A 26,369-nucleotide genomic window follows, 5' to 3' on the forward strand; every position below is an offset into this window, starting at 1 on the left:
CTAGTGGGACTGTGGTGTGATCTACACTGTTCAGTGTGATGGTAATACTAGTGGGACTGTGGTGTGATCTACACTGTTCAGTGTGATGGTAATACTAGTGGGACTGTGGTGTGATCTACGCTGTTCAGTGTGATGGTAATACTAGTGGGACTGTGGTGTGATCTACACTGTTCAGATGGAGAACAACAGGAAGTCCACTATAAGACATTGTTACTTTTAGGAGAAACTGAACTATTATTAGTAAGTCAAGCAGGAAACTGGATAGGCTCATAATTCAGCATTAACATGATTTGGTCTTGTCCACGGCTACAGTGAGACATAAATTGTAAAGGATTTCAATACTCGGAAAAACAAACATTAGCATATATTGAAGTATAGATTGTGTGTCAGCGATGCGATAGAGATGTATCCTCTGTGTGTCTAATCCCTCATCACCTCCACAAAATGAAGTACGCACTCCGCAGCAGGAGAAGTGTCATTCTGGACGGCCATGTATATGATATTCCCAGTGTGCCGGTCTCAGGTTGCACAAACACACACACACACACACACCCATTACACAGACATACACACACACACACACACACCCATTACACAGACATACACACACACCCATTACACAGACATACACACACACACGGGCCTCCTGTGTGCTGTGGTGGTGGGCTGCTAGCTACTCAGTACTGTGTCTGTGTGATATCCAATGCCTGCCTGACTGTCAACCCTCTGTAATTTGGGCCACAATTCATCGCATGACAGATGAATGTTTTAATTGTACGCTGACCTTGATTAAATTAATGGATGCTATATTTCAAATAGGAGTCCAAGGGGTGATGTAGGGAGAGTGTGTGTGTGTGTGTGTGTGTGTGTGTGTGTGTGTGTGTGTGTGTGTGTGTGTGTGTGTGTGTGTGTGTGTGTGTGTGTGTGTGTGTGTGTGCTGGTGGAAGTCTTTTTCCACATGTCAGATTGAGTGTGTTAAATGTCCTAGTGGCATTCTCCACCTTAGAGCCTTAGTGGCGGTTTTCATACTGCCAAGCTCTGAACATCCCTACACTTGGTTCAATCCACAGCTGTTTACCAAGTCTTATTCCAAAAATGTACATAGAAATTGAAGGGAGAACCTAATCTGTGCGTGGGCGCCACGGTATGCTTGTTCAGTATGGCTATTCATGGCTGGGACACGAACATCAAATCCCCAGAGAATACAGCTGTGTTTATACAGGGATTTTGGTTTGGGATTTTTACAATTGGATATGAAACCTATTGTCAAAAAGTGCACTGAAGGTTTTTTGTAGAAAAAATGTTGGGGGGGGAAAACGAACTCAATATACCTAAAAATGACTAAAACCCAATCAAAACTGTGTAGAAATGATAATGAACCTACATTCATACAGTTTCTTGACTGTGTTCATAAAATCATCAAAACCAAAAGCTAGACAGTCAGGAAGCATCCAAAATGATGGATAGAGGACTATCTTTTGCCAATTTGCACACAATACCTCAGCATGGTGCAATGGCTAGTAAAGTAGAGGTGGGTGTGGTTATAGAAACAGAAATGATTCCATTCATGTTGGCAGAGCGGTCCGGCACTCCCTCCCCTTTCTCTTCCTCTTTACAGGTCTTACTGAGAGCGGTCTAGCATGGAGTGGGCTAGTTTTTTCTTCTATCCTTCACAAAAGGCTTAGAGAGTTGTCTCTTTAAAAGGTTAACAATGGGCCAGGCCAACCTTGGTTCTCCATGCTTGTAAACGCTGCTGGAGGATTGCTGTTTAGTCTTGACCAGGGGGGAAGCCTCTCTATCTATATAATGCTCAGCCATAGGCCTGCATTCTAACTCAACGTCCAGTTACCGGCGCCACCTGCTCATATGCAAGTCCATGAGTCTGAGGCGCCGACCTTTAGAATAGTACGCTGCCATTGTAAAACACCAGGCCCCAGATGGACTATGCCCTCAGCCACATGAGCGCCTGCTCATGTGTAAACCAGCCTAACTTCCTGCATCGGCTCACCAGATCCCAATGCCTTAGAGGTCCGAACGAGCATTCTACAGCCTGTTTAACAGTAGCTTCACAACAATCCCCCTGTCCCACCATTCTCTCAGAGAGATTTTTCAACTGTCTGGATTCTGTTGCTGATTGCCTCTGAACGTGGGGTTGATTAAAAAGTCAGCATTGTTCAGCCTTTCTTGTTATCTCTTTTTTGTAGATCCTGGGAATACAAACAGTTCAATAGACTGCGTGTGAAAGTGTTTCGCCGCCAGCGTCTGACGAGGGACTGTGCTGGAGAGGCAGGGCCTAGTGCACCGTACGGGGCTCCTGGAATCCAATAAAGTTCTTTATTCCAGGGCTGGGCTGGGCTGGGGCCGACGTGGAGCTAATCTTTGATCTGAGCTAGGAAGTGGAGGGCTCTGGAGTGGGCCTGCGCTGGCCCATTATTTATGGGAACATCAAAGGCCTGCACTGATCACACTTGTGTCTCTTATCTGGCAAAGAAGAAGCAGCCACAACAACAAAAAGTGACTGGGAGGAAAGCATAATAACGAGCGTGTGTAAAAAGGTAGGGACAAAGGAAGGAGTGAGCGAATGTTTGAAACAGCAGAGGAGGATGGAAGGGGCTCAGGGGGAGATCCCCAGATTAGGATTGATCAGACTGGGGAATGTGGGCCATCCGCCTGGGAACACCGCCCGCGGCTCCTTCCGAGAACATATCGGACCTCAAGCGGATCAGAGCCGCTCCTCCCATCCTCTCTCTGTTCCCATGGAAGTGAGATTGCCAATGTCAGGGAGCCCCACTCCCTCCCCCGTCATCCTGTCTCCCCCCCTGCCTCCCACTACCACCACCACCACCTCCACATCAGAAATGTGACTGGCCTCAAACTGCTGACTTGCTCACAGTCCATTGAGTTTCCTCTCCTTATCAAATTACAGCCACCTCAATAACCCACTCGCTGCAGCATGCCGGAAGAAATGAGGTTTCTCCACCGCCCGCCCGCCCCTGGCACTGCTCTCCTTCTCCCGCTTTCTTTATTTCGCATAAAAAAAGAAAGAAAACGCAAACAGGGTTGGGGGGGAAGGTGCGTGTGTAGATTGGAGTGTGTGTCTGAGTGTATAGTGTTTGTGTGTGTGTGTGTGTGTGTGTGTGTGTGTGTGTGTGTGTGTGTGTGTGTGTGTGTGTGTGTGTGTGTGTGTGTGTTTGATGGCCCGTCGGCTGCACATTGCTGATTTGCAGACGTGGGCCATTGTCCAGATGGTGGGCGCCTGCCTTCTAGGGGACGTTTTTACTTCCACCCCGACGACTGCTCAGTCACGGCAGCCTGCTGAGACCCCAGCATCCCCCTCGCCTAGTGCATAGCGCCCAGGGGCCAGGGCTATCTGTCCTGGGTCACTGCCCCCTCTGTACCACCAGTACCCAAACACCCCATACTGGACTGTACCTCTGTCCCCCCCAGTGTAGAGCCTCTCCCTGCCTTTTCCCTACAACAACAAGACATCGCCTGGTATTTACAGTTCCTCCCATGTGATGAGAGCTTTGGGAGACCGTTGGAACGGACCAGGCAAGGTCATCCGTCTCACTCTGGCTCGTTGTGCAGCGCAGAGCTGCAGTTATTACAAAGTCACAATGAAAAGACTCATCCCTTGGTCAGCTGTCTAACAGTCTGATGGATGTCATTTAACCTTCAATTGCAGCTGCTTCCGGCTTTAGACACCAGTAAATACACCACAGAGGAAAGTTGAAAATAAATTCCCATCATGCCCCAACTCCCATTTTCTCTTCTCTCTCCATGCCGGTGACACGTCGCCTTCTAGGAGTTAAATGATTTATTTTTAACCTCAACAGCAATCATGTTTGCTTCTAATTGGCCCAGATGTATGTATGCAAATGAGGGTTGGGGCTACATTTACAGGAACCCGGTGCAGGGTCCCCTCTTCCTCGAATATGAATTAACATCAATATTTATCTTACTCCTATTATGTAATTTCCTCCACATTCACATGCTAATTGTTGCAATTAGCATTAAATAAGAGCCCCAGTTCAGAGGGAATAACCTGCTGGTGAGCACTTACACTGACGCAGTGAGTAGTCACCTGCTCTCACACACACACAGACACACAGAGAGGGGGAGAGGGGGAATGAGAGGAGTGGGGGAACGAGAGGAGAGGGGGAATGCGAGGAGAGGGGGAATGAGAGGAGAGGCGGGAGAGAGATCGAGCAAAAAGAGAAAGAGCAACAAAGAGTGATTTCTTTCTCCAGATAAAACTCTTAGAAGATTCAGATTGTACAGTTTACAGCTTCTGTTCGAGGGGCTCTCCAGTAAACAAAATCAAAAAGACAGGTACAGATCAAAAATAAACGTTGGACCTAAATCATTTGATGAACGTGCAAACAATGGCGTGTGCCGCGTGGAACATGAAAGCTTAACCGAGTGCCAGTGCCAGTTACCAGAGAGGCTGGCTTCGACATGCTCTGCCTTCCCCAAGTTTATTGGAGATGACGTGTGTGTGTCAGTGACAGTGAATGTCCATGTTGAGGGGGAGTAGATTAGATCAAGTCCCCTGTGAAACAGCCTTGTCTGCTTCCATTGAGCATCCTGTCTCGTTAAAGAAACAGGTATGTCTGGCCAATAAGCAGGTGTGCTGACATCAGAGGCGTGTTGGGAATACCGGAGCTGATTGTAAAAACCTATAGAGTATTCTTCAAACACAAACCCTATTTGACTGACTTACAGGTATCATGGGGTATCCGTGGGTAAAGTCTTCCATGAAGATCAAGTGAGTGATGACTGCAATCTTCAGGTCCACTGGTTCTACATACAGTACCAGGCTTGGTGCTCAGTCCCCTATGGGAAGTTCTGTCTTTGTGTGAACAGAATGGTAGTGGGAGCGAGAGTGTGAAGATGTGATTGAAGATGGAGCAGACCTCACTGGTTCCAGCCACTACTTCTCCAGTCCAAACAAGAGGCCAAAGCTTACCCAATAAAGGAGAGGAGCTCACTACTTTAACTGAGTTGGGAAGTGCCACAACCCTGGAAACCCACTCAAACTCTCCTCATCGAATCACCCCACATCTTAGGGAAGTGAATTCAGACCTTCATTGAAAAATGAAAACAGAGGGCTGGTGTATATAGCGTGTTCAAAACAACAGGGATAATTAAATAAATGAAAAAGTTCATAAATCATGTTTTCCCTATTCTACCACTCCTGGGCAATATCAATGTGTTTGAAATGCGAAGCTGCAATTTGCCAGCCAACATCACACAGTGAGTGTAGAATAATACATGTGAAACATCGACCAACATAACAGCAGCAGCCACGGCCCTCAGCTAACTTACTCTATACTGTAACTTAGATTGTCTTTTTCCCTATATCGTGGTGGGCATAGCTCTCTGAGGGAAAAGCCCCTTCACACAAATCACACAGAAATATACATCTACAATCCTGCAGCCTTTGATCTGCCTTCATATACAGTATAATCAGAGGAGCCCATGACCTTTGCTGATACAGTAGAACAATACTTCACTACAACAAGGCCTTATGGGGGTTTAGTAGTACAGTTTCACACACAGCAGTGCATCAGCTTGATGTAATGTAGTTTCCATCTCTTCATCTCCTTCTCTTCATCTCTGCCTAATGGTACTACCTGGACCCCCCAATAAAGAGCCTGAAACTTAATCTAGCACCAGAGGGAAAAAATGTATCGCAAAATCATCAGAAGCATTGTTTACAGACCAAATGAAAGTGAAAATAAATTCTCAAATGAGTGTTGCTAGTGCAGCCGTCTATAAATCCAGCAGAAGCTGAGCTGCTGTCTTAAAGTGGATGGAGGGAGCTAGGCTCTGAAGTGGAAGAGCAGGTGGAGATGGATACGGTGGCACACTGGCTGTCTTACACACAGAAACCTCCCTCGTAAAGTATGTTGAGGAATGGAGAATTTATGAGGCACAGATATCTCACTGCCGGCCTATCATTTCCATGACACTGTCACCGTAATTCTCTCCAAAACTGCCCAAACCCATAGATAAAAATGGCCATCGCAGTCAGAGACGAAAGAGAGAGGAAAAAGGAGAAAAAGGAAGAGAGGAGAGAGTGAGAGAGAGAGGTTAGGGCTTGCCTTACCTATCTGAAGCACCTACTCTCTGACAGGTTGGAAATGACAGAAAGACACACAAGCTCCATGAACAAGCAGAGAGTTGTGAATACTAGAAAATGTCCGGTCTATTTTGCTTAAAGTCAAGGAATGTGAGGAATTTTGGTCAATTGGAAGATGAGGCAAATTGCTGTTTGTACAGCATAAGAAGTCTCCATCTATCCCCCACTACCAGCAACTCCTCGGCTTCACAATGTCTTTTACCTTTGAGATGTGTGTGTGTGTGGGTGTGTGTGTGTATGTGTGTGTGTGTGTGGTACAGAGGAGATGTGGGGTGTTTTTAGAGCCCTATCATAGAGTAGGTGGAGTACACTAGAGTGTATTAGAAAGGGCAGTGCTGCCCTGCGAGATTGGATTCTCACCCATGAAATGTAAGCACACAGAAAACTCTCGGCAGCAACAACCTCCAATTTACGCAGCAATTTTCCACTCGCTCTCGACAGAGCTAAATCGCATTTGTCTCCCTCACATTGATACCACTCTGCCCTAGAATTTCATTCACATTCAGTTAATTAGCACTTCCTCTCCAAGCACCAGAAAGAGCAATCATTGGAAAAAATGAGCAGAGTAATTTATTACAGTTTATTACAGTTCATTGAGGGAGCCAGAATGCCGAGGATATCAGAATGATTACTCACGTTAGCACTGATAGCGGTCTGCCTGACAAAATAAAGTTATTTACATTACAAAAACAGTTGGCTTGGTAAATTAGGCCTTTCTCCGCTTGACAATATCTCCTCTGACTGCGCTGCTTCAACGTTTTCTTCGTAAAAGCGGTGTCTTTCAGCCTTTACGACCCTCTTTGAAAACATTAATTACTACTCATTACTTGCTACTGCTAAATGCTAACAATGTGGAGTTACAATTCCGATTCATTAAATTAGAAGCAAAGGTCTGAGCAGTGGTGAGAAATTGAAAATATCTGCTTGTTCAGAGAGAGTGACTCCATAGTAGCTCATCTCTCCTAACATGAATAGCAGAAAGTGTAGAGTAGCCGTGAGGGAGATGACAGCTGGTACTGACCCCACCTCCAACAGTCCCCCTGGAGACATGCAGCACATGATCACTCCTATATTCTCCCAAGGACATGCTGTACTAATATGGCACTCAGACTCTCTCACTCACACACTGATTTACATTCATCTGAATCGCATATGAACACACACATGGGTGCATTTATCTATGCATAAATGCATGTGCAAAAAAACCTATTGAGCATATGCACGTAAGCCTACACACACACACACACACACACACACACACACACACACACACACACACACACACACACACACACACACACACACACACACACACACACACACACACACACACACACACACACACACACACACACACACGGCACGTGGAGGCAGTAATTTGTAAGTTCCATTTTTTAAGGCACCACAGCAGTGGTCCTGTGGGACCTAATAAAACCTCCTAAGCACATGGGGAGGAACCCCGAGGCGATGCTCTTTCCCACACAGCTCACCTTGATAGATGATTGGAGAGAAACACAGAGGCGTGCTCCACTAACAAACTGCTGCAAGACAAAACAACCAGATTTAGGCTCTCAACGAAATGGAGACAGACGGGGTAGGAGGCCACTGATTCGGGGGAAATTACACAAGCTTCTTCACACCTCTTGAGGTGATTATCCAACTAGTGGAGAGTAATGAACCTCATTCCTGTTCAGTTGCCCGCCAGGAAAGAAGAAGAGTGTGAGCGTTTGTTTTGTTTATTCAACACTTAGCAGGAAGGTGTATAACGGCCCACTTGTTATTCTAATAACCATCTAACGGTGATTTGTTCGGTATGTGAGTGTTGACAGGAGAGGCAGAGATGTGATGAGAATTAAAGGTATTACTTCATATTAACTTTAGGCTTTAAAAAAAGAATGTGGCTTAACTGACAATTCAGTCCCACCTCTGAAAAAAAAAAAAAGACAATAAAAGGGCTCATTTGATTTGAAGAAACAAAAGCAATTATAAATGTGCCTGCTAGAGGTCATCTATTTGGTATGTGCCGGGTGGCACACTCCTCCCCCTCACTTTCATTTCCAAATACCTTTGGACTTTTTCACAGAGAACTTCAAATCAATTTCAAGCCCCATTTATTTTTATACACCAGTACATGTTGAACCACAACAGTATAGTTCAAATATTGATGTTCTTTAGAGGATGACCCCTGGTGCCTTTTAATGGTAATATATACAGTTACCGGCTTCCAAATGAGAAGCTAGCCACGGCAATATTGCAAGTCGAGGCAGAAATAAATCTAAAAAAATCACTGAGAACTACTAAAAAGTGTCTCTGATATGATAAATGATTTCCTCAAGCAGCAGTCACACTGGTGCTGATAATGACCTTTTGAAAAACAAAATTTCAGTGTTTACCTAGAGAACTATTTTTCACGAGCCCCGTCTAACTGACAGAGGAAAAACAGCTTGGCCGGAAGGGAAGGAACACGAGGAGGAACGGAGAAACCGGTAATAATGCTTTGCTGTTCACCACTGCCATTAAGCAGGGTGGTGATAAAAAGGTGGTGGCTTTAATAGCAGGTGATGGCTGTTTCACTTCTATGGTCACTCTGTTAACTCAGCACACAAGATATTATGTCTCATTTGAGAGGATCCAGCTGAGAGGAGGAGGCTTGAAGGACAGTATGAGAGTGACTCTACATTATAAACATAATAATCACAGCTGGCTAAGTTACTGCAGTAAAGAAATAATTGGAGTCAAGCTGCTCGGGCTGCTTAAGCATTTTACTGAGCCATTCAGAGAAACAGAAAACCTCAGGATAGATTATATTTCAGTAAAAACAGTCACCCATACAAACATAGTTCTAATGGATTTTCACAGTGGGGTTATCATCCTCCCTGTTTTATCCCTGTGTGTGTGTGTGTGTGTGTGTGTGTGTGTGTGTGTGTGTGTGTGTGTGTGTGTGTGTGTGTGTGTGTGTGTGTGTGTGTGTGTGTGTGTGTGTGTGTGAGAGGAGAGGGAGATAGAGAGAGCTCCCGCAGTGTAAAGACAAGGAGGCATTGTGTCGCGTCTCTCGTCTCGTTCCCCTCTCGCTGCCCCCTCAGCCTGCTCCGCTCGCGGTCTCTCTTTAGCTAAAGGAGTGCTCAAGCGGACGTAATGGTGGCGATTGCAAAACCAAGCGAATACTCTTGAGCTGTATTACATCTCTGCATAGAGAATGAGGCCACTGAGATACAGGGTTGACGACATTCACGTTCACTTCCCTTTTTGATCACAGGCTGCTCCTATAATAGTCCTATGATAATAGTTGTAAAATGCACATGGTGGCATGTATTGGTGTCGCCCCCGATAAAACATTAAAATACTGCATTACACTTTCTTTAAATGAGGAGAAAAATGATTCCGGGATCTGGGATCAGTTTTCCTGAGACAGTAAATATTTGACATGAATAGTGATTAAAAGCTCAATTAAATTAAATTGTTTTATTTCACCTTTATTTAACCAGGTAGGCTAGTTGAGAACAAGTTCTCATTTACAACTGCGACCTGGCCAAGATAAAGCAAAGCAGTGCGACACAAACAACGACACAGAGTTACACATGGAATAAACAAAACATACAGTCAATAATACAGAAGAACAAAAGAAAACAAAAAGTCTACATACAGTGAGTGCAAATGATGTGTCATGCTATAAAGAAATCTGGATGAATACTGGAGAGTTAAGATATCCACAACAGCACTTTGTTTTCAGAAGCACTGTGCATGCTAATCACATGACACTGTAGGCTATGCATATAGAAAGCTTGGTCAACTCTAGGCTAATGGGTACCATTAATGACTGGAGATGTTTAGCATTATTGGCAAAATGTAAATATACATTTATTAATGCACTGCACGCCACTCTAATGTTAAGTACGCATTCTCCTGTGAAACATTGTGAATCAACACAAATCCTTCCCCCCCAAAGAGACAGAACCCTCAAACTCCCACAATACGGCTTCATGCTTGTGTAAATCTTTTGAACTGTTTGTGACATTCTTCTTTGTGAGGAGGAAATGTAATTTGGTTCCATTTACAGCGGTCTAACAGAGTAAGTCGGTAGGTAGCCTTAAGAGAACTACTAGTCACAGGGAGGGAGTGTGGCGTGACTCGCATCCCCTCTGAAGAACTAGGCAGCCCTCACTCTGATCAGCTCACACACCAAATGAAATTTCAACATAAACGACTGAGTTGTGGTTTACAATTCTCCTCCAGAGCCGCGAGGAAAAGTGAGAAAACATTTAAATCAGTCCCCTCCGCTTTTGTTCTGCTGTTATGAATTTGGTGTTTAAGGGACAAAACAGCTGAATGGCAGATAGAGAGAGAGAGAGAGAGAGAGAGAGAGAGAGAGAGAGAGAGAGAGAGAGAGAGAGAGAGAGAGAGAGAGGGGCCTCCATAGAAATAATCTTAGGCAAAATACACAATGAAACGTATTCTCTGACAATGAAATAGGGTTTGAAGTTTTTGAATCGAGTTTGATTGAATCAAAGTGAATTGCGTTGCATCAAATTGACTGCATTAAGGAGTCAAGCCCAGCTTTCTTGGTGACGAAATGAAATGATTTAAAATGCTATGAATGCATTTCAAATTTATGAAACAGAAGATGGAAATATAAAATAACTTGTCAATGGATATAAAAAAGTGGAAAGGTGTCGTAAACAGTCGTTCACTTCTCCAGGCCCTCTCGTAATCTTCAAAGAATACCGGGTCCAGCTTTAACAGGAACCATTTAACCATAAAGGCCATGTACACTGAGGGTCTCATTCAGCTTCGCGCCTAAAGAGACAACCATTCTCAGTTAACCTTTCCCCATGAGGTCAGTGGAGGGGGAGAACCCATCCCTCCTGCCTCCTCCACACTCTCATTCCAAAGCCCAAAGAGGCTGTGGCTCATTTCTCAAACCCATCTCCCATGCACCCACACAGCCCATGTAGGAACAGAAATCTATTGGCCCCCAGTTTAAGACATCGTCTCCATTTACAGCTGTCAATAGTACAGCTTGGCCTACAATAATTATCCCCTAGAAAGGCCCTGTCTCTTCACCGTTAGAATTAGCCCTGTCCCTTGAGACCTGGAACCTGAATCTCCCATACTGTCAGATACTGTCTCCCCCCCCCCCCCCCCCGGGCAAAACAGCCCCTCACTGGGGAGGCGGTGGAGGATGAAGGCCTGAACCGAGGGGGAGGGATAGAGGGATGCAAAGATAGATAAAGTGGTGTATTCCCAGTTCTCTCCACATCCCTTCCTCCCGGACTCTGTCTTCCCTCCACTCCAGGCTGTGTAGAAGGGATCACAGTGTTGATGCAGGCAGGAGTCGGTTACACTGAGAGAAGAGAGATCAGTGGCCCGCTGCTGTGGAGGAGGACACAGACCTCCCCTGGGCTGCCTGCCTGGTACACCACTGACAGAGGAACAGGTGAAACCAGACGATCCCTGCCCATCTACACACGCATGAAAGCTCCCTTTAAAGGTTGACTAACCATTTAAGATGCTATTCAAAAAACGGGTGAGGGGAAATGAATAACGCAAAACACCCACAGAAACAATCAATAGATATAACAATAAGGGTCAATATCAACACAGCAGAATGTGATGATACAAAATCCAATTACAAATCAAAGAAAGCAATTTCAGAAATGTGAGATCTCCAGATATGGTAGCAGGCTCAAACAGAGAGATATGTAAGACATGCCTTAAGAAACTCCCTCTTTTTAATTGAACTGCTTCCTACTTAGATAATATAGCTGCATTTACGACCACAGCCAGATGCCCACCCAAAGCCTGCTAAATAGAAAATGGCCCAGCAACTGTACAAGCCACAACTAAACACTGTGGGTTTACGTATCCCACCCCAACATTTGTATCAGAAATATATTTCTACTTTCATATACAGCAGTGAAGTAAACACCCGTACTGTAATTCATCAGTGCTGTCAATATCAGACACCATAAGTCATGGAATATGCTACTGTTAAGTCCTGATCGACGGAGGAAAAAGATGAGATCATCTCCGCAGACAGACAGGCAGCTTTTCACATGTAGTAGAGAGTCCCAAAATACCCTCTGAGTTACAGCAGCGAGAGGTAGCATGATACTGCCATTTTGTAATCAGAATAGCCGCATTTCTCGCATTACACAACGGGGAGTCTCTTCTTGTGTAAATGAAAACAAACATTTAGCCAAGATTCATAAACACAACAACCCACTACAAAGAGCATCAAAGCCGCCTGTCGGGGTACAACAACACAGTGAAATTGCCGCAACGTAAAACAGGAAAAAGTATTGGTTTAGTAATCTTTTATGTAATAAAACTCTGTGCGCCTGTGATATCATACAGCATCATGTTCCAACATAATACCCAAGCACTCAGAGTCATTTTAATGCGGTCTCCCCATTTTTGACTTCAAACAAACTGCTAGGGAAAAGGCTTTCACCTCAATCTATTGTCCTTATAGTCTCTGTGTGTCACTTCCCTCACACAGGCGGCTGGTGCGTCTGGGCCGAGGTGCGGGGAGAAAGAGAGGTGCAGAGAGAAAGAGAGGTGCGGGGAGAAAGAGAGGTGCGTCTGGGCCGAGATGCGGGGAGAAAGAGAGGTGCGTCTGGGCCGAGGTGCGGGGAGAAAGAGAGGTGCAGGGAGAAAGAGAGGTGCAGAGAGAAAGAGAGGTGCGGGGAGAAAGAGAGGTGCGTCTGGGCCGAGGTGCGGGAGAAAGAGAGGTGCAGAGAGAAAGAGAGGTGCGGGGAGAAAGAGAGGTGCGTCTGGGCCGAGGTGCGGGGAGAAAGAGAGGTGCGGGGAGAAAGAGAGGTGCGTCTGGGCCGAGGTGCGGGGAGAAAGAGAAGTGCGTCTGGGCCGAGGTGCGGGGAGAAAGAGAGGTGCGTCTGGGCCGAGGTGCGGGGAGAAAGAGAGGTGCGTCTGGGCCGAGGTGCGGGGAGAAAGAGAGGTGCGGGGAGAAAGAGAGGTGCGTCTGGGCCGAGGTGCGGGGAGAAAGAGAGGTGCGTCTGGGCCGAGGTGCGGGGAGAAAGAGAGGTGCGTCTGGGCCGAGGTGCGGGGAGAAAGAGAGGTGCGTCTGGGCCGAGGTGCGGGGAGAAAGAGAGGTGCGGGGAGAAAGAGAGGTGCGTCTGGGCCGAGGTGCGGGGAGAAAGAGAGGTGCGTCTGGGCCGAGGTGCGGGGAGAAAGAGAGGTGCGTCTGGGCCGAGGTGCGGGGAGAAAGAGAGGTGCGTCTGGGCCGAGGTGCGGGGATAAAGAGAGGTGCGTCTGGGCCGAGGTGCGGGGAGAAAGAGAGGTGCGTCTGGGCCGAGGGGCGGGGAGAAAGAGAGGTGCGTCTGGGCCGAGGTGCGGGGAGAAAGAGAGGTGCGTCTGGGCCGAGGGGCGGGGAGAAAGAGAGGTGCGTCTGGGCCGAGGTGCGGGGAGAAAGAGAGGTGCGTCTGGGCCGAGGTGCGGGGAGAAAGAGAGGTGTGTCTGGGCCGAGGTGCGGGGAGAAAGAGAGGTGCGTCTGGGCCGAGGTGCGGGGAGAAAGAGAGGTGCGGGGAGAAAGAGAGGTGTGTCTGGGCCGAGGTGCGGGGAGAAAGAGAGGTGTGTCTGGGCCGAGGTGCAGGGAGAAAGAGAGGTGCGGGGAGAAAGAGAGGTGCGGGGAGAAAGAGAGGTTCGGGGAGAAAGAGAGGTGCAGAGGATGCAGTGACCCGCCACCGTCTGAAAAGGAGCGATGGCCACGATACAAAAGAGGGGTCAGCACAGAGAAAGAGGGAGAGGAGAGGGCTAGAGTAATTTCCCAAATAACACTACAGGAGTAGGATAGGTCCGGTGGACCCCCATAACAAGGGAATGTGAATAATTGATTCATGTAAAATGCTTTGATATTTTGTGAAAACATCCTTTTTGAATTTTCTATGAATTCTGAGGTGTTCCTCCACTTAATAAGGATATGGATTGAACAGAGCAAAACATGTATTTGTTTGAAGCAGGACTAACATTATATGCCCCATATGTGACATACAATAAGTAATATATATATTTTTTACTAGTCAGCCACAAATCATATGGACAGATACAGTACAGTAATCTTGTGTTTCAGAAAATAATGTTGTCTTTGTAGACCAGCCTCTCTATTTCCATAAGTCAGTTACAGCAGAGGTAAAGTTGAAGAAATTCCCAATTGTCATACATATCACCCTTTGTTTCATACACAAATATAGACCCCAACCCCCATACGCACGCACGCACGCACGCAAACACACACACACACACACACACACACACACACACACACACACACACACACACACACACACACACACACACACACACACACACACACACACACACACACACACACACATTCCTGAGGCCATGAATAAAAGCAGTATTTCCTTGGGGAATCCTAGCCTTGGCTTCTCCACATGAAGTGTGTGCTAGCGGCACCTGGTCGTCCACATGCCTGTCCCCCTCTGATGGCCTAGCCGTCGGGGTGTGCCCGCGCTGGACAGATGGGTAGGAGGGGAGAGGGGCCATTACCCTGATGGGGAGCAGGATTTAAAAGGGGAAGCAGGAGGCTCCACCATTATTTGCTTCAATCACTGCAGTAACACATTGTTTACTGCAACACATGCTAGTGGTAGTAAAAACACAATTGAACAGGCGACCACCCCCCCTCACTGAATTAAAATGTTTTGAATAATTCAAGAGATGCATATGGGCCCGCTCTTAACAGTCACCTTGTTGGGTAGTTGTTTTCCTCTGCAGAGTGAATCTTAAGATTTCACAAAGCAAGAGGGACCAGTGACAAGGAATCAATTAAAACCAAATATCGAAGCTTCATATAATTACTCAAACAAATATCAATGTAGATAATCATGACAGAAAAGTGAGAGTTGCTCAATGTCCCCCTCTCACAAAATGCACATAAGTGACTGAGTGTTGACACACATTGGAAAGTGACAGGACAGTATGACCATAGAATGAACAGTAAAATATGCAGTGTTACAATCACAGCAAAATGAGTCATGAAGCCGAGATCTAAACAAACATGTCGTAACCCAGTCCCACGTCACTAATTCATGAATTCCCTCGTTCAAAACTGCACAGGGCGGATTAGAGGAAAATAAAAGGAGGAAATAAAGGCTGAAAAGGGGAAAATAAAGGAGATGACCCCCCCTGTCTGTGTTGGAAGGGTCAGGGTCGGGGTTGGGGAAGTACTCGGGGAAACACAATGATATCACGTGCTGCCGAGCAAACAGAGGAATGAAAGAGACGGAGCGAGAGAGCGACAGAAAGAGAAAGAGAGAGGGAAGGAGAGGAGGAGACCGAAAAAGAGAGGAAGGGATGGAGATAGAGAGACTTACCTGGTGTAGGTAGAGGAAGGCAGGGGGACAGTGGAGGGAGTGAGGTAGCATCCCGGAGCCGGAGAGAAGCAGACAGCCTGAGTTGGCCATGGAGCTCAGCGTGTGGTAACGGGATGCTTTGCGCATTTAGCAGGAAGATCCTTCGCTCTCTTTCCTCGCTACTCTGTCTCTTGCTCTCTCTTGCTCGCTCTCTTGTTCCCACTCACTCTCTCTACTCTCTCTCTCCTTCTGGCAGCGTACCACTCTCTTTTTTCTCTCTCCTGCACTGGTCTTCCTTCTCTCTTGTTGTGGTCTTTTATTCCCTCCTGAGAATTTCTCTTTCTGTTTTTGTGTGTCTATTGCAGTAAGTAACCACGGTAGCCAGCCGCACACTGACAATGTGCATGTGCCACCTCTCTCTCTCTCTCTCTCTCTCTCTCTCTCTCTCTCTCCCGCTCTCCGTTCCTATCTCTCTCTCTCGCTCTCCTTCCCTATCTCGCTCTCGCTTGTCCCCGGCGCGACTCTGTTTACTTTGGAAGCGATAAAAGACAACATAAGCATTCAGACACAGAAGGGGAGGTTCTGTGAAAACCGGGGAGAGGGGGGGATGGGGGGTTGTACAGTCGACGGGGGTGGGAGTTGGGGTGATAAAAGAGGTGATGTATTCCTACATCAAACAGGCCGTGTGAATAACAGGGGGGATGAAATGACATTAGAACAGCAGCTGATCCTGGGCATTAGCACCTCGTGGGATGCTGCATACAGCCTTTTAATTGCAGGCTCCCCCCTCAGAGCCTAATGCTGTCCACGGTCTCCCTCCGTCTATGCAAGAGCTGCACTCAAGGACACATACAACATGTATGGCAAATATGAATTCACAGCATCCATAGAAGTCTGGCAAATGTATTCACAAAGCCCCGTTATTCGCTTTAGCTTCGGCCGTGACATCTCTCTTCATCTGTGAGCAGTAAATATACATCCGCCCTGACAGAGAGAGAGTCTATCCATAAATGATTTACGCTACAAATGTAAAGTCCCTTTTTAATCTTTTTTTCCTTCTTCTGTAGAAACAACAAGGGTTTGATATAAAACACAATGGAGCTCCCATAAAGGCTGTGTGATGTTAGCCTTCAAACACAACCCATTTATGACACAGGGGTAGCTACAATAATATCATTGTGAATTTGGTCACTTTCCCACCCAGACACAGACAGACCATCATAATCACGCCCTGCTGTGGGAGACGACGCATGTCCACTGTGCCAAATTAACTCACTCTGGGACACTCCATTCAGATTCAATCAGCCCCATTCAGATAGTATGCAGGGGGGAAATTACACCAGGAAGGAGTTCAACTAACCCCTACTTCCTATTCATTAGCCCCAGACACTGGGACAGAGCACAGATTGCAGATTAGGGAAAACCAATAAGTGGCACAGCACAATGTAATAACATTATGTAATTGTTGGCTGATATGTTTTGTACATCTAATTGTTGAGCTGAACAGAATGGAGGGAGAAGTTGGTCCTCTGCTAAATGACCAATCAGCATGATCTTAATTGAGACTTGGATAAGGCTGAGGCTGTGTTAACTGGAACACCAGTGGTATGACTGCATGTCTGCACACGTCTTGTTCAGGTCCAAGAGCCTGTGTTAAGTACAAGCAGTCGGACAGTATTACCGCTGCATGTCACTGTACTGTATAACACTCTCTGATGAGATGACTTGGCTAGAGCCAGCAGGTGCTGCTACTGCTGCAGAGAGACACATAGCTTCTCTCTCTCTCTCTCTCTCTCTCTCTCTCTCTCTCTCTCTCTCTCTCTCTCTCTCTCTCTCTCTCTCTCTCTCTCTCTCTCCCCTCTCTCCCTCCCTGTTTATAATTCAAATGAGCTGTGTCAGATCACTCCCTTCAAAGAGAGAATTGATGGAATGTTCTCCACTGTGCCTTTCTTTGAGTCATGTGGAATCAATCTATCAAATTGTGCTGGAGATATCCTCAGTTAACTCCAGTTAACGCCAGACCTATTCTTCCAATGAAAAAAATAAGAGAAACCATTGCTGTAGACTGTTGATGGAATACAGTAGCTGACTTCCAACATCCAACACACAATGACCACCATCATCACTGTCTTCTATCACCTCCTCCTCCTGCTCCTCATCACAATGACCACCATCATCACTGTCTTCTATCACCTCCTCCTCCTCTTCATCACAATGACCACCATCATCACTGTCTTCTATCACCTCCTCCTCATCACAATGACCACCATCATCACTGTCTTCTATCACCTCCTCCTCCTCATCACAATGACCACCATCATCACTGTCTTCTATCACCTCCTCCTCCTCATCACAATGACCACCATCATCACTGTCTTCTATCACCTCCTCCTCATCACCATGATCACCATTTCCACTGTGGCAACCTGATAATAATCATAATAAGGATTATTATCCCCATCCCCCTTGTCATGTGTTTCTCCAGTGTGTTTCTAGTTGGCCCAGCTCTGTGATTACTCCTCTGAGACAGGACTCACACAGAGGTGGGGGAGATGAGAAGCACAGGAGATGCAATCAGCTGATTTGAGACATTACTGTTTTTAAAGCAGATGATAATATCCCTTTAAAATATAACAGAGAAACACCCGGTAACAGATCAAATATAAACAGGAAATATGTTATAAATATGGTGATTTTCCTGTGGGTTTCAGAGGCCGGTGGGGTTGTAATGTAGTCTGTAATGTAGTCTGTAATGTAGTCTGTAATGTAGTATGTCATGTAGTCTGTAATGTAGTCTGTAATGTAGTCTGTCATGTAGTCTGTCATGTAGTCTGTAATGTAGTCTGTAATGTAGTCTGTCATGTAGTCTGTAATGTAGTCTGTCATGTAGTCTGTAATGTAGTCTGTCATGTAGTCTGTCATGTAGTCTGTCATGTAGTCTGTAATGTAGTCTGTCATGTAGTCTGTCATGTAGTCTGTCATGTAGTCTGTAATGTAGCCTGTAATGTAGCCTGTCATGTAGTCTGTCATGTAGTCTGTAATGTAGTCTGTCATGTAGTCTGTCATGTAGTCTGTAAAGTAGTCTGTCATGTAGTCTGTCATGTAGTCTGTAATGTAGTCTGTAATGTAGTCTGTCATGTAGTCTGTCATGTAGTCTGTCATGTAGTCTGTCATGTAGTCTGTAATGTAGTCTGTCATGTAGTCTGTAATGTAGTCTGTCATGTAGTCTGTAATGTAGTCTGTCATGTAGTCTGTCATGTAGTCTGTAATGTAGTCTATCATGTAGTCTGTCATGTAGTCTGTAATGTAGTCTGTCATGTAGTCTGTAATGTAGTCTGTCATGTAGTCTGTAATGTAGTCTGTAATGTAGTCTGTCATGTAGTCTGTCATGTAGTCTGTCATGTAGTCTGTCATGCAGTCTGTCTAGTTGGCCCAGCTCTGTGATTACTCCTCTGAGACAGGACTCACACAGAGGTGGGGGAGATGAGAAGCACAGGAGATGCAATCAGCTGATTTGAGACATTACTGTTTTTAAAGCAGATGATAATATCCCTTTAAAATATAACAGAGAAACACCCGGTAACAGATCAAATACAAACAGGAAATATGTTATAAATATGGTGATTTTCCTGTGGGTTTCAGAGGCCGGTGGGGTTGTAATGTAGTCTGTAATGTAGTCTGTCATGTAGTCTGTAATGTAGTCTGTCATGTAGTCTGTAATGTAGTCTGTCATGTAGTCTGTCATGTAGTCTGTCATGTAGTCTGTAATGTAGTCTGTCATGTAGTCTGTCATGTAGTCTGTAATGTAGTCTGTCATGTAGTCTGTAATGTAGTCTGTCATGTAGTCTGTCATGTAGTCTGTAATGTAGTCTGTAATGTAGTCTGTCATGTAGTCTGTAATGTAGTCTGTCATGTAGTCTGTAATGTAGTCTTTCATGTAGTCTGTAATGTAGTCTGTAATGTAGTCCGTCATGTAGTCTGTCATGTAGTCTGTCATGTAGTCTGTCATGTAGTCTGTCATGTAGTCTGTAATGTAGTCTATCATGTAGTCTGTAATGTAGTCTGTCATGTAGTCTGTCATGTAGTCTGTCATGTAGTCTGTAATGTAGTCTGTATTGTAGTCTGTATTGTAGTCTGTCATGTAGTCTGTCATGTAGTCTGTCATGTAGTCTGTCATGTAGTCTGTAATGTAGTCTGTCATGTAGTCTGTAATGTAGTCTGTCATGTAGTCTGTCATGTAGTCTGTAATGTAGTCTGTAATGTAGTCTGTCATGTAGTCTGTCATGTAGTCTGTCATGTAGTCTGTAATGTAGTCCATCATGTAGTCTGTCATGTAGTCTGTCATGTAGTCTGTCATGTAGTCTATCATGTAGTCTGTCATGTAGTCTGTCATGTAGTCTGTAATGTAGTCTGTCATGTAGTCTATCATGTAGTCTGTCATGTAGTCTGTCATGTAGTCTGTCATGTAGTCTGTCATGTAGTCTGTAATGTAGTCTGTCATGTAGTCTGTCATGTAGTCTGTCATGTAGTATGTAATGTAGTCTGTAATGTAGTCTGTCATGTAGTATGTCATGTAGTCTGTAATGTAGTCTGTAATGTAGTCTGTCATGTAGTCTGTAATGTACTCTGTCATGTAGTCTGTAATGTAGTCTGTCATGTAGTCTGTAATGTAGTCTGTAATGTAGTCTGTAATGTAGTCTGTAATGTAGTCTGTCATGTAGTCTGTAATGTAGTCTGTATTGTAGTCTGTCATGTAGTCTGTAATGTAGTCTGTCATGTAGTCTGTCATGTAGTCTGTCATGTAGTCTGTCATGTAGTCTGTCATGTAGTCTGTCATGTAGTCTGTCATGTAGTCTGTCATGTAGTCTATCATGTAGTCTGTCATGTAGTATGTCATGTAGTCTGTCATGTAGTCTGTCATGTAGTATGTAATGTATTCTGTAATGTAGTCTGTCATGTAGTCTGTCATGTAGTCTGTAATATAGTATGTCATGTAGTCTGTAATGTAGTCTGTAATGTAGTCTGTCATGTAGTCTGTAATGTAGTCTGTCATGTAGTCTGTCATGTAGTCTGTAATGTAGTCTGTCATGTAGTCTGTAATGTAGTCTGTAATGTAGTCTGTCATGTAGTCTGTAATGTAGTCTGTCATGTAGTCTGTCATGTAGTCTGTAATGTAGTCTGTAATGTAGTCTGTCATGTAGTCTGTCATGTAGTCTGTAATGTAGTCTGTCATGTAGTCTGTAATGTAGTCTGTATTGTAGTCTGTCATGTAGTCTGTCATGCAGTCTGTAATGTAGTCTGTAATGTAGTCTGTAATGTAGTCTGTCATGTAGTCTGTAATGTAGTCTGTAATGTAGTCTGTAATGTAGTCTGTAATGTAGTCTGTCATGTAGTCTGTCATGTAGTCTGTAATGTAGTCTGTCATGTAGTCTGTAATGTAGTCTGTAATGTAGTCTGTAAAGGCGGAAAGCAGCAGTGATACCATTAAGACGCCATCCCCTGAGCTCTGAGCCGAGTCAGCAATAATCAGAGGCAATAGAGGCAGTGGCCCAAACAATTGGAGGCACATGCCTGTTTCCCACTGTTTTACCGTATTGCCTTGATCAATACTGACTACTAGCAATAATCATCATAAGAGATGACTGTTTACATCCTTACCTCTGCTCTCTCTGTCAGTCTACTGCATGGTTTCACTATGGACACAGCTCCCCCATCAGGAGGACAGAGAGAAACAGACAGGAAACAAACGTGTACAACGCATAACAGGAACTTGATATGACCAAATGTAAACACGTTGATATATATTCAATGATATTTTATCACTCGCTGCCACTTGTTAGTGAACATATTGATATAATCAGTAAACTGATGTACCAAAAAGATCACTGATCTCAGAGTATGTTATTTGGTCCAGATGTTATGTGGTCTAGAGTAGTCTCTCTGTGACCCAACACCCCCTCACTCCCCCTCCTCTCTCCGAGGAGACCTCTGGAGATCCTTTGAAATGAAAACAAAGCAGCAGCAGTGTTTTGTGCTGGGTAGATTACTGGAGAGGCAGCGGGGGCCTTTGGAAGGGGGACCCTTGGAGTGCCCCTCTGACAAGCCTTCCTCATTATCTGGCATCGCCATGGCGCCTCGGAACCCCTCAGTAGATGAGGGGGCACACGGACGCCATGATCAGCGTGTCCTCAGGGCGTGCAGCGAGGCGAGGGTGGTGCTCTCGCTAAAGGTCCACTGATTAAACCTCAGGCCCAGAGCGCCTGGGATCCCCACTAATTAAAGGTTGTGTCATAGCAGCCTAACATAACAAACTTCTGACTGCTGCTCCCTCTGGTTTATCATAACAAGGACATTTTACAGACTTCCCCGGCCACTCTCCCCGCCCCACCCCTCTCATTTTCCCTGGCATCCCTGGCAGAGTCTTACGCCAGTTGGTTCAGTACGGGAACGGGGCGCCAGGAAGACAAGGCAGGCGAGTGTTTAACCTGCCTCTCACCCGTCTCACCGTGCCAGGCTCTTTGTGGAAGAGTCAGCACTCCTTTGTCTGGGCTCATAATTAAGGCAACAAGGTACCCGCTCTCCCGCTCATTATTTCTTCACTTTGTGTGCAGATCGGAGTCATTAGGAAGGCTGTGCCACGGGGGGCTGCTGGTGTGATCACACAGACAGAACACAGAGATATGAAGGAACAGGATTTGCTAGTCTTTCTTGCACCAAATTAGCCACGTTTGTCTCTCACTTGTCTTTTAAATGTCAATAGCCGGCTACAGTTAAAGTATTGGTTTTGTCTCCCCAAAGCTGTCAAGACCTAATAACACTGATGAAAGGATAGTTATGGGTTAGGGAAGGGGTGGGTGAGTTTGTCTGTGAGATCTAAGCCACTAGGATATGCTGTTGCTGTAGGCCCTTGCTACAGACTTCAGGCTCTGGTAACCGCCACTGTAAATGGATTCTGAAACAGTGCTTGGCTTTTATATGATGTCATTCATCCTCATATGTTTTCGCCCGCCGCGTTTCACAATCACGGCTTTCTTTATTGCAAACTAATGCACCCAGTGCTGGGATCAGCAGGTTGCGTCCGGCCATCACTCACCAGCCTGGGAGAGGTCAGGCCTTTTGGACTTTTGAGCACTCTTCCGTCTTGCTGCGACACTGCAGAAAGCCTGAGGACTCACCATGCTTCCCACACAGAGCTGCCGTATATCACCTCACCCTCCCCCCTCACCACCACCACCCCTCTGGCTCTCAGAGAAAATGAAAGAGAGAGAGAGACGAAGGCTCACGGCGGACAGTCAACGTCAATACTAGGAAGCTTTAACTGACTTCCCCTCCTCTCCTCTCTGCCTCCGGGCTAGGAAGTGCCCCAGCTAGGAGCAGGTGATAGCCCAGGCCAAAACAGTGGGAGGGAAAAAGGTGGGAGGAACACAAGCGAGGGTTTTGCTCAGGCACAGGAGGGGTCAGCAAACAGGAAAGGGTCAGGCTCTGTTAGCCCTGCAGGGCCCGGTGAACCGGAGAGAGAGAGAGATGGAGAGAGAGAGAGGGGGGGGAGAGAGAGAGAGAGAGAGAGAGAGAGAGAGAGACAGAGAGAGAGAGAGAGATAGAGAGAGAGAGAGAGAGAGAGAGAGAGAGAGAGAGAGAGGGGAGAGAGATGGAGAGAGAGAGAGAGAGAGAGAGAGAGGGAGAGAGAGAGAGAGAGAGAGAGAGAGAGAGAGGGGGGGGGAGAGAAAGAGAGAGAGAGAGAGAGAGGGGGGAGAGAGAGAGAGCGAGAGAGAGAGCTGACAGGGCAAAGGTACTGCCATGCAAGGAAATCACTTCAGATCGATGATGAAATATTTACTGTCCCTCAGAGAGACGCTCTAGGGGATGTTGTCACGTAGTGCATGCCTCGGTTTCACTGCTTAGTACGACAACCATGTCCTGCTGTACCAAGGGGTCACTATTTGACAAAACAATCTAACTGAAATGTGGTAAGTGAGGAGGAATTTCAGTAGGGTACTTTTGATTGAAAGCAAATAACAAGTAATACAAATAGCGTCATTACACATGGAATGCGTTGAGCAATGAAACGTCAAATTATTCAGAGCATTATTCTCCTTATGACATTTTCAAACTTCCTAACCTACCTCGACAACGCTACTGTAGCAACTGTTACCATAGCGGCCGAAGGCCCGAGGCAAGGTCAATTACAACGATTGGTGCGCTGACTCCAAGTGCATTCCATTTGGAACAGATTGGCCATGCCCAGTAATGTCCCCTATCCAGCAGGCATACCTCTCACCATCACTCTTTAACCGACAGCAGAGAGAGAAACTCCAGATGAGTTTCCATCTCTGCTGTGCCACCGTCTCTCCCTCCCTTAGGGGTCAGGTGTTCAAACCATGGCCACCACATCTTCCTCAGAGGATCACAGGAAGACGGCTGATACATCAACACTGCCTCCCCTCCACTCCGCCTCAGATGCACATATCATAACAGAGTAAATGAAACCGGAGGTGTGATTGTGTGTGGTGTAAATACAGAGTGCCTGCCAGGCTGCCAGCCTCTGTCTGGCCGAGGGTGCCCAGAGCTCCTGCTGTTGTTACCGGAGAGGCACCCACGCCGCACACACGCACGCACGCAAGCACACACACACACACACACACACACACACACACACACACACACACACACACACACACACACACACACACACACACACACACACACACACACACACACACACACACACACACACACACACACACACACTGCCACCTTTTAAATTCTCTCCACTTCACTGCCATCAAAACATAGCTTTGGGGACATATGCACAGACACAGATTTACTGTGGACTTTGGTGGAACCGCAGGAGGAGAAAGCCAATAGGTTTCAGAGGTTCCGTTCAAAAGAAAGTGAGTGTAATATCTCTGTGTAGAAGTCTATGTCATGAATGTAACATCATGCCTCTTTTCCACTAAACCCAAATGCTGAGGTATATCTGTTCAATATTTCACAAACGTTCTGCCTCCGTGCCATACTGTTGAGGGCACGATGCAGAGGATATTCCAACAGAGAATTTCATAATGTCAAACTCAGGGAAAAGAAGAAAAATAGAAGAATTAACGCTCCAAATAGGTAAATGTGAGCAAAATACCACCTGAGACAGGGAATCATCTGTGTCCACTGTGATCAGTCTTGGTCATGTTTCCATATTGCTTGTGCAGAGTGACTCTTGTTTCTGCTTTTTCCCCCGTGGTAATGCTATCAGTCACCTGCTGTAGCAGGACTGATAGAGAGTTGTCTGTTGCCATTCTCATTACAGCAGGGGAGAATGCGGCGGCAGAGACAGTGCCGAGCCCACCAACTGGAGTAACCTTTCATTGAGACGGAGGGAGGGAGGCATCCACACAGAGACAACACCTCCGTCTACTTGACATAACCCTATTACCACTCCCTTCATTTTTCTGCCTTGACACCTTGGAGCGAAAGAAACGGTTAAAAGAATGAGTGAACAAAAGCTGCATTGCGTGGGGAGGGATGGAGGGAGGGATGAAGGGAGGGAGGGATGGAGGGAGGGATGAAGGGAGGGAGGGAAATGAGAGGGGGAGACAATGGGGAGGTAGGCAGCGGAGGAGAGACAGAGAGAGACAGAGTCCATGGAGCAGTGCATTCTGGGTACCCTATATTATCCCTCCAGCAGCACACATCAATTATATGGAGGTGGCCTTCTCTGATTTCTCCTCCACCTAGCGGATTATTCCCCTGCTCTGCCCGACGACACACACTGACTCCCTCTAAAAGATGCTTTACTTGCTACTGTTTTCAACTAAAGGGATTTGGTTCTGTAAAAGACACTGATTGTATGACAGTATATGTCAGCTTTACACAAATCTCATAGTTGAAGGGATATTTGACCAAAACACAGCTCTGCTTAAAAGTTGATATTTCAACCTTTAATGTTTGTTTTCCTCCCGCTGTAAGGGGATTTCCTTTTATTCTAATAATATTTATGTACTGTAAGATATATCAATGTTTCCTTTTCCTTTTCATCTTTTCAAACACTTCCAAACAACCTTTCCATTTTTACAGGCCATCTGTTTGTATACACCAGGATCAAAGTCAAAGCCCTGCACAAAATTCTGTTTCACAAAATAACTACATGGCCGACAAAATAAGAACTTCTAAAAACATCCGATATTCTGTCAAATATGAGATCAAAATCAAGTTAGAGTGCTATCTGATAAAAAAGGCTTGTTTGAGTAGTTTAATTTGGTCAAGGAATTTGCTAGACCCATCTACTGTGCTTCCAGGCAGCCTGCCTCAGCTTGGTGTGGAGACCCCGTGCAGCGACCCTTGTCACCTCGGCTGATCTCTCTCTCCCGCCTCTGATCTGGCTTGCAGCAGTGGCAGCCAGCGGCGGGTGCTGGTTCACCGCGTGACTGCAGTAGCTGTCTGTGTAGCGAGATTAAAGGGTCCGTATCGATCCGCACTGCGCTCATGCATTTTGTATGAGGGAGACATTGTCAAAGAAGCATCTCGGATTAAAAAGAGGGTAGAGGGAGAGTTCCAGAAAATATGCTGAACTCTGTGAAAAATCCCCTTAATGTTGAAGTGTTATGTATGTAAACTCCCTTTAATATAGTAAATTGCCGTGAACTCTCATCGACCGGAGAGATAGTCGTTTTTCAATGCTTTTCTTTTTCATTTGCTGCTTGTAATGTTTGCATTTCTGGTTAAAAATGAGAGAGAAAAAAAGGAGTCAAAAAAATAGAATAGGAAGTGGCAGCTAGAAACAGTCTAATGGCGGCACTGAGTCTGTTGGAGAATGCTCAAGTAGAGTGTGAATTATTTACCATGTGTGGCTAGTGTGCGCATAATAAAGTCATCCCACCCAGCAACACCAGTCAAGAGTG

At 45.8% G+C, this 26,369-nt stretch overlaps 1 protein-coding gene across 4 annotated transcripts in view; it reads right to left on the reverse strand.

Annotated features, from left to right (window-relative positions):
* Positions 1-26,369, reverse strand: part of LOC139421440 (RNA binding protein fox-1 homolog 3-like) — a 407,216-nt gene that overhangs the window by 89,854 nt on the left and 290,993 nt on the right. The window contains exon 1 of one of the 4 annotated variants that reach the window (XM_071172351.1): positions 15,499-15,659. The exons of the other annotated variants lie outside the window; for them this stretch is intronic. Coding sequence (XP_071028452.1) covers positions 15,499-15,624 — 126 coding nt within the window. The 5' untranslated portion in view covers positions 15,625-15,659. Of the gene's footprint in view, positions 1-15,498; positions 15,660-26,369 lie in introns of those variants that run through there. 4 annotated transcript variants of the gene reach the window in all.

This window comes from Oncorhynchus clarkii, chromosome 12, assembly GCF_045791955.1.
Source record: "Oncorhynchus clarkii lewisi isolate Uvic-CL-2024 chromosome 12, UVic_Ocla_1.0, whole genome shotgun sequence".
Classification (NCBI taxonomy): domain Eukaryota; kingdom Metazoa; phylum Chordata; class Actinopteri; order Salmoniformes; family Salmonidae; genus Oncorhynchus; species Oncorhynchus clarkii.